This window comes from Hippoglossus stenolepis, chromosome 4 (assembly GCF_022539355.2).
Source record: "Hippoglossus stenolepis isolate QCI-W04-F060 chromosome 4, HSTE1.2, whole genome shotgun sequence".
Lineage (NCBI taxonomy): Eukaryota > Metazoa > Chordata > Actinopteri > Pleuronectiformes > Pleuronectidae > Hippoglossus > Hippoglossus stenolepis.
In genome coordinates, this window is record NC_061486.1 from 27,312,484 (window position 1) to 27,325,516 (window position 13,033).

Below are 13,033 nucleotides of genomic sequence, written 5' to 3' on the forward strand. Positions count from 1 at the left end.
AGAATGAATTGAAATCACAATTAGTAAAGGGAACCCTCGTCTTACTTAATGAAAGCAGGGTTTAAAGCCTCACGTGGTCTGATATTGGCTAATGTACATTAGCGATATTCATCAATAACTTTGCAAAAACTTCCCCAGAGAAGAGGTTTACAGACGGGTGCTCATATCAGAGAAATGATTACAGTGTTCAGTTGGGGCACGTTTGGTTTTTCCCAGTTTCAGCTAATCAGAAGAGAATGCATTAATATAAAAATATGGCAACAGACAATCACATGATTGAACATATAAGAATATTTGAGTTTCTAATAAAACATACGCTGAATTAATAATGAAAATTTACTTTGAGTTAAACTGAGATTTGATTGCATGGAAATTTCCATTTTCTCTTTTATCTTATATAAGTAGGCTGTGTACTTGCATGTTGACGTCAGCGGCATCGGTTCAGAGTGAATAGTACAAAAAGTGTTGAATGGTAACTGAGATATAGTGAAAAGCGTTGTTTTGCATCATTGTGTGCATTCATAGATTAAGCACAGTTTCTGGTTTTGCAGATTGTGCTGTGAAGGGACACCAGTCTGATGATACAAAAACAAGTCGTCATGTTGTTGTGATGTATCATCTGGATGGTGCATTTTCTTTATTCAACATGTATACCTGGATGGATCCTTTAGTAGCGACGTGGGAGCCTCCTGAGTGACGGCCTGCAGAACTATTCCTGGTTGCTGGACCCTATCGTGGCATCTGATCGCACTGTGGGGCCGCAAAGCTCGGACCACAGAAATAGGCCATGTACGGATAATGGAGCAGCAGAAAGTAGGCCAGGCTGCTGCGCCTCCATAACGATTACGGAGCGTTCCAACAAAAGAAAATGGTGTCTGTCTCTACGGCGTTAAGCTGATAAGGGAGATGCAAGAACTGTCAGTACGCAAGATGAATTATATCCAAATGAAGAGTGATTTTACTCTCTGCAGGAGAGGGAGGTGTTACCTAAAGGCCAGTGAACACCTTTTTTTTTCTGTCAGCTTAAAACTTAATTTTCTGCTAGCATCAGAACAACTGTGTTTTTCTTTATTTTGCATATGTAATTCCTGTATTTAAATTTTCCTCTGTGGTTTTCTCACTGGTATGAAAAGGCAGGACTTAGACTTTAAGATCACATTTTACAGTACAGTCAACATTTGAACTAGAGTCTTACGACAGTTTAATCCACTGTTTTCTAAACTGTTGAACTCTTAAATAATATCGAAGAACACAATTTTTTCTAACTTTTACTTTTTTGTCATTAAAAAAAGAAAAGCTGATATGTTATAATGTGAAATGTGTGATAAAAGTTGAAAACTAAATATGAATATTAACCAATCAAAGAAAGTTGGGAAAGACAGGATGGGGATCAGCATTCTGAGTATTGGGTCAAGCTCTAAAAGCTTCATATCTACATCAAACACACAATTACTACACAGTAGTAGTACTCGTGCTGAGTAAACTGAATTTACACTTCAATATACATCATCCTGTCATCGGCCTTTTTCACAGCAGACATTCTGATGTGTCATAACAGACAAAAGCACAGCTCTTCTGGCTCTGTTCACTTCAGGTCTCAGTGAGACATGACAGTGCAACAGTAAACCAGCATAAACACCACAAGGACCCTGAAGCTGAATCATCTACACAGAATTCAGCCATCGATCATTTCATTATTTACACTGTCACAAGGCAAACTGTTGTAGAAAAGGCCACTGCACATCTGTAGTTTCTGTTTGTGAGCCACAGTGCTGACTCTCATTCATAAAATTCAGGCCAAAAAAAGACAAAGACTCAAAGTAAAACCACCGTTTTGTTGACTTTTATTCATATATATATTTATATATATATTTATATACTCATGTTTTTGACTGCCACTGTTAAAAAGTGTGACTCATCACATTATCACCTGTAAGCATAAATAAGAACTTTTTTTCTCTCTCTTGAAACCTGGTAAAGAAACCAACTGAAAACAGTTATGGGTCATTTTCAGCACCATTGAATAGTACATTCTCTATATTGCATCAGAATATAAAAATATACAGATATAGTGGGTTTTTTCTTCTTTAAAACATTCTTTCCATGTTGTTCAATGGCATGAAACAAGAGAGGAAGAAAAGACCTCATACTGACAATGAGGAGTGTCACATTATTATATTTCATTAACCCTTAGCAGATCCGCACTGGACTGTCCATTCATCCATTCACAGCACTTTTAAAACGTCAGTAGCAGCCACACGTGAGAGAAACAAATTAAATAAAACACAACGTAGAGGGTTGTCCTCTGAAACATGTAACGCTCACAGTGCCACTTGCCTCCCAACCACTGGAAGAGAAAGACATGTGAAGAAGATGCAAACAGAGACATGGGAGTGTTGTAGTGCAGTGGGAGGGATATCCATGAAAACCAAGCAGGCCGGTGGCTGTAAGATCTTCTTAACAAATACCAGTTCTGTTCAGTTACAGTCGCACTCTAAGCACTGGTTTATTCACAGTCCAAAGTGGGGATGTGGTGGTGATGACATGATAATCAACCCTGCCACCCCCCACCAAAAAAACAACAAAAAAACATAAAAACAACATAAATTCAAAGCAGAAAAAAATGGTTTGAGGCAAACGAGAAAATCAAGACTTGAAGAAAACAAAGCAAAAGGCGCAGTCAGGAGAGTTTGGTTTGCAGTGCATAGAGAGGGACTTCTGAGATGGAGACGGATACACCGGCTGGTCGGTCGGATGGGATTATTGCCTGCGTTAGCCTCGCACCCATACGCACACGAACACGCGTGCACACAACTACACACACACAGACCTCCACCCAGAATGAGCAAGACACGAGAGTAAAGACAGAGAGAGAAAGAAAGCAGGGCTGGTTGATCAGGTTCCTGTGGTGTCCAGAAAGTTCCCCTTCCCCAGCTCTCTCTGTGGAGAGAACCAGCCTCCAGGCTGGTAGTGGTGTGTGCCTTTGTGTGTGTGTGTGTGTGTGTGAGATATATGTCCAGATACAAGTACAATAAAGGCCCAACTCCGCCAACATTCTCATTTGCCATCTGTCTGTCCGTCAGTTAGTGTGGTGCTGAGGCCCGTCGTCCTCCGGGAGGCTTCACATCCGTGAGGAAGAAGCAAGCTCATAGAACAAGACGTAGGCGTCACTGCTGCGCACTTGGCTGGAGGACATTGGCGTTACTCTGGAGAGAGAGAGAGAGAGAGAAAATGTTGAAATATATTTAAAACATATATTTGATAAGGTCTTGTCTTTGTGATTTGGTGCTTTACAAATCAAACTTTATTAATCCACAGTTTCACCTTGCATTTATTAAAACTCCATGCAGAGATGCAAGTGCACACACCTGAAGGTTGTGCAACAGATTAAGAGTGACAGGTACATAGACTCAAGAGAGAGAGAGAGAGAGAGAGAGAGAGAGAGAGAGAGAGAGAGAGACAGAGCTGCATTGTAAATAGCACAGCAAATAGAGCTTTTTCAGCTAATTATGAAGTACAAATAGGAATATGTCAGGCTGCCACAGTCTAGATAATTAATGGTTAACATTTGAATTCCTAATAAATCGGTTATTCTTTTGTTTTTCAAGGTCTTTCTGGAGCTGCCTCATCTGAACAGTTCCTCCATTAACTTTGTGTGTTGCATTGTGGAAGACAGCACATTCAACAATCAACAGTGGTTGCTATACATGGACATATATGTCATGTGTGTAAGATATCTGTGTTTTTAAGCTCTGATTTGATTTTCTGATATTTAGAAGAACATGAATTAAAGCTTTTCAAAACATCTGAAAACAAAAAGTAGAGCATCAGTAACTAGTTCACATCACCTGCCTGCTGCTTTGGACCAAACAAGTCATTTGAAATTCTATAGACGTCATATTTAATCAAAACAGTCATAAACTGAAAAAATGTATTGACATGCTAATGGAAGGCATCTACATTATCTCAGTATATACACTAGGTAAAAGCTATGATCATGTCACCTTAGTGTTGAAAAGACGTTTAAGCACACATCACAAAGAGCAGGACTATCAGACACACAAAAGCCCACATGGTGTGTGGTGATGACGCTCTGCATTGTCCTGCACGCTGTGACACACTGTATTCAGTCAGAATAAGAGAGGGGTCTTATGAATGAGTGCAGCGTAGCAGGAAAAAGCGAGATAAAGCAGCAGAGGAGGATTATCTGCTGCTTCCATCTTTATTCCTTCTTCAACACTCTGCTTCTGTTTTTACCCATTTTAGGTTCATTGGGTTTCCTTAGTTCCACCTATTAACCACAGTGATGTCATGTTATCTACTAATATTATGAATTATTCACCTCCTGCATATATAATACAGAATAAGTTACAGATAGAAATGATGATCATATTTACACTGTGTTTGTTGCAGTTGCATGACCAGCTGCCACTGATGATATAGAAAGCATTTTCTTAATGTCTCTATGACCACTGAAAATACATTACACTGCTGTATAATTTATAACATGGAAACAAACCCTTTTTTACCAACATAATTCCAATGAAAAGCTCAACTAGCTTTGTTTTACAGCTACATATGAGTGAACTGACTGCAGCTGAAATTCAAATCCAATCGAGTGTCAGTTTTCTCAAAGTTGTAGTTGCAGGTCAGTGTGGTATGTTTGCATCTTTCCATCGTGATGTAAACTGCATTAGTATGAACTCTGATGTCTCGTCAGATTGGGTGCTGGAACCTACCTGGAGTCATTAAAGGTGTACCATTCTCCCGAGTTGGGATTGCGACAGTAAGCTGTGTAGTGACCGCCCATAGTGGTGCCTGAGTGGTTGGACACTGCATACAGGTTGTACACTGCATTTACTGCAACAACAGAGACACAAACACAACATTTCATTCCACAGCTACTGGTTCTTTTAAAAAGCATTGGAGTCTTTGAAGTATTAGACATGTTAACTCAAGCAGCTGATATTTAAACATCGCCTATATTCTCTATAATAAAATAAGTCTATTATCTTTTACATTTTCCACACAAAATTTTTGTGTGCCTTGTGGTACTGACACTTCAGGCATTGCCGATTTTTGTCTGGTGAGATTTTTGGAAAGCCTTGTATTGTTTTGCCTGCTCTCCTGAAACTATCCTCAGACTCTCTGCTCAGCTTAAGGATTGGATCAGACTCTGGAACCCTGTTTCCCCTCTGATTTGATAGTCCTTAGTTTTATCAGTCAACCCCTCTTGCAATTTGCTTTGTACGTTCTTGACTTGGTAATAAAACCTTGTGAACTTTTAATAATGTGTCAGACTCCAGAGGTCACCTTAAACTAACTACTGATTGTATGTATTTACATACTTTATTATACTTACTGCTGTTTTCAGAGGCAAACTCCCGCAGGTCAAGATCCTTCATGGGGAAGTTAACAAAGGTGGACAGTTTGCTGGTTCTTCTTGCCTCAGAGAAGCGTTTCAGGTCTGGACAGGAGGAGGAGTCAAGGAACAGCTCAGGATACTCTATGGCTTTCCGTACGTCACACAATACATTTTAAAGAACTTCCCACTGAATCTTCATTTATCGCTTGAGTACAGGCCACAATTAGACACAAGTCAAAAACTGATCTAATACTACTAATATTACTAGCTCTCAGAAACATTTGTCATCTGTGAATGTTGTAACGGTTGATATTGTGAAATGTGCCTTTAAGGCACACTGTGTAGCCTAGATATGAGATGAGAAATGTAAGGTTGAAATGTGCTTACGTCAAATACACATCAAGTTTTTGTGGAAGTCCCTGTATGGGCCTATGTGGGCGAGAGCCTTCTTCGCCATTCTACACACTCTGTGAAATGCTTCAACCCGGACACACTGACTCAAACTGTTACAACGTCAGTGCACATCTCACCTGATTATACTCTACCTGGCTTTTCTTCTGACTATATGTCAGGGCTTTTCAGCTTGTCAGAGTTCAATATCTGCTATGACGTAACATTGTCAAAGCAGCAGCACCAAGGAGCCGCCACACAAGCACTTAGTGAATCACTTTTATTCTATTTGCATGTGTGTGTAAGGTGACATTTTTCAAAAAGATTTTTTACAAACCACACTTAGAATCATTCCCTCTAATAAATTACGGGACTTACATTTTTATAACCCAACATAAAATAATATGTAAAACACTAATGCCCTAGAAAGCCTCATAGCAATTCCACACACGCACGCACGCACGCACGCACGCACGCACGCACGCACGCACGCACGCACGCACGCACACAGAGAGAGAGAGAGAGAGAGAGAGAGAGAGAGAGAGAGAGAGAGACTACTATATGCTCTCTCAGCTTCACTGCAAATGCACATCATACATCAGTATCAGACAGTGACGTCCAGAGGAAAGGATACGCAGCACTAAGATCTTGGGGAACTTCTGTATTGTGAACTTCTTAGTGCATCTCCTCCGAGTTTTACACCTGTAACATGTCTGTAAAGGAAACACAGGGATCAGATCAAAAGATTTTTAAGTCTTTTTGAAACAAACATGTAGCTAATGAATGTGAACAAACTCAACATGAAGGAGAGGGTTTTTCCTGACCGAAAATGAGGCGGGGGTGGTACTGAACCGTCAAACAGGGGGAACGACAATTATCACAATAATTGCATTTTATTTAACAGTCGCTTCTCTGTGTTTTCATTGAAACACAATAAATTAAATTATCCACATATTACAGTTTTTCTTAAATGGTATTGTTTTATATGAAAACAAGAAATGGCTTTGGTTGGTAGGCGGTTACCTCGCAATTCTCTATGCAGGAAAAAACCCTGCGAACACATTGGACAAGCTTGTTCTGTATTTTAAGTACTGACTTTGTGAGTATGAAGTTAAGTGATTGTCATATTTTCTTTTTCTCCAAACAACAGAAGGTTAAACTGACTTAACCCTCCCGCTGGTCCTCCTAATGGACACCTACCGGCTTCTCATCCCCATCGAGGACGTCCTCTTTGGTGAACAGCCGCATGCAGTCCATCAGACTCACCTCACCGTAGCCCTTCTGAACACAAACATGGATGCATCAACATTAGCATGAACGCACACGCACACGCACGCACACGCACGCACACGCACACACACACACACACACACACACACACACACTTAAATCCCCCCCAACACACACATGTACACACGTACACAAGTACACACACACACACAAACAGAATGTCACCTCTGCACCACTGATTGTGTTGACATTTGTGTCTGATGACCTTCTGAAACATGTTATGTAAGGATGACCAGCATGAACTTGTTACTCCTGTGTGTGTGTGTGAGTGTGTGTGCACACGCGTTTCCTAACCTTGGCAATAGGTAGAGAGAGATCCCAGAAGGGGTCGAAGACAGTGGAGCAGAAACCACAGTGGCTACAGGTCAGAGAGCTCTTCAGTTGTCCTACAAACAGGTCTGACAGAGCAGGAGACATGACGTCAACACACACATCACTGGATCAACTCACATGCTATGAAATGTAATAAGAAAACACTATATATCTGTTGAGTGGTGCTCTGTTTTTCTTAGTGCTGAAACATAATTTTTCTGATTTTGTTTCATTTAATTATATCAAACTTGACTCTGTCAAATCCAAACTAGATACTTGGAAAAAACTTGCAGCATGTTCTACTCACCGACTATTTTACTGTCTTCTCTCTCAAGGTATTTACTCCACATCTTCTTCCCTTTCTCTTCATCCCTGAACATGGAGCACAGATGAATCATTAAACTGTTTAGCTCATATTGATAAACACAATACAGAGTCATTGAGAGGAAGCAAGGTATACACTCCGTTAGTCTAACAAAGTAAAATGACTGATAATACTGAATTATGAATCTGACCTACTTTATTCTAGACATCTATGGGGACAGAATGTGGTATCAGGGGTTTTAAAACACATCCTGAAACACATTTTCAAGCTGATGATGAATATTTTTTAATGTTTTATTAAAGTATTTGGGCAGAGCTGACCTGTTTTGAGGGTAATGCCGAAATTTGCAGAGATTAACTGTGACCCTTAAACAAGTTGCTGTTAGATAACTGATAATTATATCCAAGAAGAATTGGAGCATTAAGCTGATCTGAGCCCCAGAGACGCAACAACGCAACACAGGGGGTGAAACTGTCTCACACAGCCTCAAATTAAAGCTTAATGATGAAGCCTGAAAAGAATAGTTCACCCCAAAATGATAATTCACTCATTATCTACTCACCCCTATGCCGATGGAGGGGTGGGTGAAGTGTTTGAGTCCACAAAAGAATGCTGGAGTTTCAGGGGTAAACAGTATATCAGCCAGGTAGCAGCCGAATCCAATACAACTGAAGATATTCAGGACTTATCGTCAGACGTTAAAAAACAACAGAAAAAAAACATAACTTGCCTCCATACTTCTCCTGTGGTGTCATCCAAGTGTCCACAAGCCCGACATTCATATTCGACTTGAAACAAGGTCGTTTATACTAAGTTTTAAAGGGGACATAGCATTCCCATTTTACCACAAGTTGATATGGTTCCTTGGGGTCTTAATGAAATGTCTGTAACATACTTTGGTCAAAATACCACAAGGATCATTTAAAACAGCTCCTTTTTACCCTGTATAAAACAGCCCTCCAGAGAGTGACCTGTTTTGAGTGCCTGTTCCTTTAAATGCTAATGAGCCAGCTCCCCCTCCCTCCTCTCCCCCCATGATTTTAAACGATATAAATTACATATTTTATATGATATAAATTATTAAATATGCATCCCATACTTTGTATTCCCCTTCTGTTGTCCTGTTGTCCTGGCCAAGGCCATGTAGGGAGACTTCCAGTGCCTTGTTACGACACAAAACCCAGGAAGCTCAATCGAGTCGCTCAAGCATGACGTTTCTGACTTAGAGGAACCATAACAAAACGCGCGAGTGTTTTTTCCCCAGAGTTTTTGGGTTGGTAGACATGCCAGATACCCACATTAACATGTAGAAGCACTAACAAAGTGGAATTTGCATGCTATGTCCCCTTTAAAGCATTAATGAGTCTTCTGATGAGGTGCATTCAGGGACCGTCAGACATGCTAATGTCCGCTAGCTTAGCCACTTCTGGTGGACTTTTAGGCGTAAAACACGGTGTAAATGACCTCGTTTCGAGTCGAATATGAATGCCGGGGCTTGTGGACACTTGGATGACACCACAGGAGCAGTATGGAGGCATGTTGTGTTTTTTTCTTTTTCATGTTGTGTTTCTTTCTTTTCTCTGAATATAAGTCCCTAATATCTTCATCTGTATTGGATACGACTGCTACCTGGCTGCTCCACTCTTTACCCCTGAAACTCCAGCAGTGTTTTGTGGACTCAAACACTTCCCCCACCCCTCCATCAGCATAGGGGTGAGTAGATAATGAGTGAATTATCATTTTTGGGTGAACTATTCCTTTAATGATTCATGTTTACTTTGTCAAGGTCCTGTTTAAATACTCGGCTCCATTCCAGCAAATTTTGCATGTAAAATTACCCTTTATTCCTATTTATTATTTCCTATTGCACAAACCAATGTCCCCGTTTTGAGTACACTTTTCAAAATGTTAATTGGAAATTTTGGGTGCATTCTTTCAGGAGATATGATAGATCCTGGTTACGGCCCTTTGCAGCAAAGTGTCAGTGAAGGTAAACACACACACACTCACACACACACACACAGTCTGTCAACCAGAATACTCACTGCAAGTGGTCAAAGTCCTCTGCAGTGCCTCTCGGCCTGACAGTGACCCTGTTGACCTCGTTGTGCAGACCGTCCAGGAGGAAACGCAGGAACTCCTGAGCGTCCTGTTGGCTGCAAGACACACCAACACAGTTAGCGCTAACAACATCCCAACAGCCACTACTCAGATGTATTTTTGATCATGCAGTCCTGTTATTCTTGGACAGTTCTCAGAAAAAAGCAGAAAAGAAGTTTGACAGCATTTATAAAACTTAATGAAGAGATTATAAAGCTTACTTGTATCCCACAAATCTGGGAGCATATCTCTGGATCTGAGTTTTGAATTCAGACGGGCTGACTGCTTCACTGCTGGACGACGTCCACATGGTCTGTAACAGCTTGGCAAATTCTAACAGAAACACTCGAGTTAGTTCCACACTGAGCTTGAAATGTGCCCTGATAGTTGCACAACTGTAACCATGTATTCAGGTTTGTTGGTGAGCTGAAGGTGCAGCCTCACTTTCCTATCCAATGTCAGATTTAGCAGATTTTCATGACCAAATAAAACTGTCAGTTTCTCTCCAGAGCCACAGAATAAGAACTAGCTTCCATGTTTATCCTACACATTTGACAAAAGCAAATTTAATCCAGACATAAAGAGGGAGTGAGTGTGTTGGATGTGAGCAGCTGTGTGGAGTGTCTATTTTGGACTCTAGGGGGCCTGTGTAACACATCTCTCACCTTCCATGAGGGCTGTGTTGGTGCGGCTGTTGTTGTTAAGGTCTCTGCGGTGCGAGTTGTGCAGGCAGTAGTCTCGCAGGCTGTGTGTGTTGCTGAGACACTGCAGGATACTATTCATGAAACACTGTGCGGAGAAAAACAACAAAAGCATCAGCTCCACTCTCACTTTAATTACACATGAAAACATCTAATTCAATCCCCCCTCAGTCACTGACAACTCTCATTTACTTTACAATTATATTATAATATTGTTATTTTTGCAGAACTACTTGTATCCTTACAGTCTAATTAAAAATATAACAGAGTTGACCTGCTTGTTGCCCTGCTGATTTGCATACTCTCCTTACTGCAGCTGAATCTAGCAAATTAAATAAACAGTTCAACATTATGGGAAATTTGCATTTATTTGCAGTCTGTGTTGTCTGAATAGGAAACTACATTCAGGTTAGTTTAGCATACAGACTGGAAAGAGGCCTGGCTCATTAACATGACACTGTGATATTGTTTCTTTATTTTGTCTAATAATGGAGGAGGGAAAACCACACGTTTTCAGCAACTGATTGGGATCAGCAACTCAAGGGAAATCACAGCAACAATCTGATAACTAATCCTGCACATTAACATCATACTTTGTTGTGTGGTGATGTGTCCACCTCAAGCTGGGCTTTTTGCATTAATAAACCATTCAAACATTAACTTATATCAGTGAGCATTGCTCTGTTTTACTTTCAGTATGAAGGAGAGTCCTGCATGCACACACTTTTAAAAATTGTATCTCAACTGGTCTTTCAGTTGGACTCATACTTGTATTGCATTTGAATATATATATTTTTATTTTGTGACTCTAATGTTGTCTAAAAAAAGATTAAACAAGAATTTTAAGGCTTTACAGACAAAGTGAAAGAGCCTTCATATAATTACTGGGTATGTGGAGCGATCACCCACATATACCCATGTTGTCAAAGACAGTGCGACCTGCGTATACACTGCTCCCATCACGTGGCCCCACCAGACACATGCAGTGTGGTAAGTTGAAAACAGTCACAGAGATAGAAAGAACGAGCCCTCGCTGGTCCATAGATCAGATCTCTGTGATTAGGTTACAGTATGCGCACGCACACGCACGCACGCACGCACACGCACACACACACACACACACACACACACACACACACACACACACACACACACACACACACACACACACACACACACACACACAACTGCGATCTGTCTCACACTGGCTGGATTTAGGAAGTTTAATATGAGCTTCTCCTCCACTGTAAACACGGAGATGTCACTGTTGCTGAACATTTGCTTCGAAGCAGATGTATTTATGTTCCTTCACTTACTGTGTTTCCAAGGTTCTTTAGTCCCACCAGGCCCTGGGCACTCTTTGAATTCTGAAAGGCAAAGGACACAATATTTGAGATATTCAGGTAAATCCAATTTATGATCTTATACATGACACCTAGATTAATGTATTCAAATTCACCCAAGTCATATCACCACAGTGAAAATGTTTAAATATTTACAGCCTGGTTTTTATTCCAGCACCCATCAGACATGTTAAAGATACATGCTAATTTCACATACAGTATTATTTTGATAACAGAATGGTGATCTATGATGTAGTGATGGTTTTTACTTTGTACCTTCTGTTCCCTTGTCCCTGTGTTAATGTGTATGAATAACATCATAACTTTGAGCCTGCTCTTCAATATTTGACCTTGAATGAATCAGTAACTGGGTGACTGCAGTCAAAAACCACGTAAATAATAATGTTGTGTGTTTATGGTAACTGAGAAGGAAGCGAAATAAAAAAGACTCTTTAAAAACTTGAGAGAACAGTTTGGTTTTCTTCAGAAAGATACTGTCACATACTGACGTCACCGGTGGTTGAAAATTGTTGACCCTCTTCAGTTACCAGGGATACAGACTTTTGGTTTTTCCTTGAATGCAGTTTTCCAGTGAATAACCCAGGACTGTGGTATGCATTTCCACCAGCAGTTTTTTTCAAACACTGCAAAGGTGTTTAAGTCTGGGTTTGTACCTCGGCAACATCCCCAGGGAGCTGGAGAATCAGCCAAACCAGGCTATGTGACAAACATGTAACCTGTCCACACTGTGGAGGAATGTGTGTGTCGTCAGTCTAGGAATGAGATGACAGGAGGTTTTTCCTGGTGAGCATTATCTTCATAGAGGAACTTGTTTTTGTTATCTTGTCGTCAGTTCCTCTCTTGGTAATCACTCCCAGATGGCAGAGATCTTATCAACAACATTAGATAGCATAGAATCACAGAACCTTGAGGGTTTTCTGCGCTGTTGCAAATTTTCAGTGCAAGAAAGCATGACAGTAAAAGTTCATGACGCACGCACACACACACACACACACACACACACACACACACACACACACACACACACACACACACACACACACACACACACACACACACACACACACACACACACACACACACACACACACACACACACACACAGCTCAGTGGAAAGCAACAGATGGCAGAGCATATTATCATGCTTTCCGAATCTTAAAATGGTACAAAATGCTTTGCAGAACTT

At 40.6% G+C, this 13,033-nt stretch overlaps 1 protein-coding gene across 8 annotated transcripts in view; it reads right to left on the reverse strand.

Moving 5' to 3' along the window:
* Positions 1-1,821: 1,821 nt before the first annotated feature.
* The window catches only part of usp2a (ubiquitin specific peptidase 2a), a 44,901-nt gene continuing 33,689 nt past the window's right edge, over positions 1,822-13,033 (reverse strand). For 6 of the 8 annotated variants that reach the window (XM_035155174.1, XM_035155172.1, XM_035155171.1 and 3 more), the window contains 11 exons: positions 11,800-11,850; positions 10,448-10,571; positions 10,004-10,115; positions 9,728-9,838; positions 7,665-7,729; positions 7,340-7,443; positions 6,956-7,036; positions 6,390-6,468; positions 5,363-5,467; positions 4,740-4,860; positions 1,822-3,206 (listed from right to left, as the gene is read on the reverse strand). In XM_035155174.1, coding sequence (XP_035011065.1) covers positions 3,122-3,206; positions 4,740-4,860; positions 5,363-5,467; positions 6,390-6,468; positions 6,956-7,036; positions 7,340-7,443; positions 7,665-7,729; positions 9,728-9,838; positions 10,004-10,115; positions 10,448-10,571; positions 11,800-11,850 — 1,038 coding nt within the window. In that variant the 3' untranslated portion in view covers positions 1,822-3,121. The remainder of the gene's footprint in view (positions 3,207-4,739; positions 4,861-5,362; positions 5,468-6,389; positions 6,469-6,955; positions 7,037-7,339; positions 7,444-7,664; positions 7,730-9,727; positions 9,839-10,003; positions 10,116-10,447; positions 10,572-11,799; positions 11,851-13,033) is intronic. The other 2 variants (XM_035155175.1, XM_035155177.2) reach the window with 1 other exon arrangement.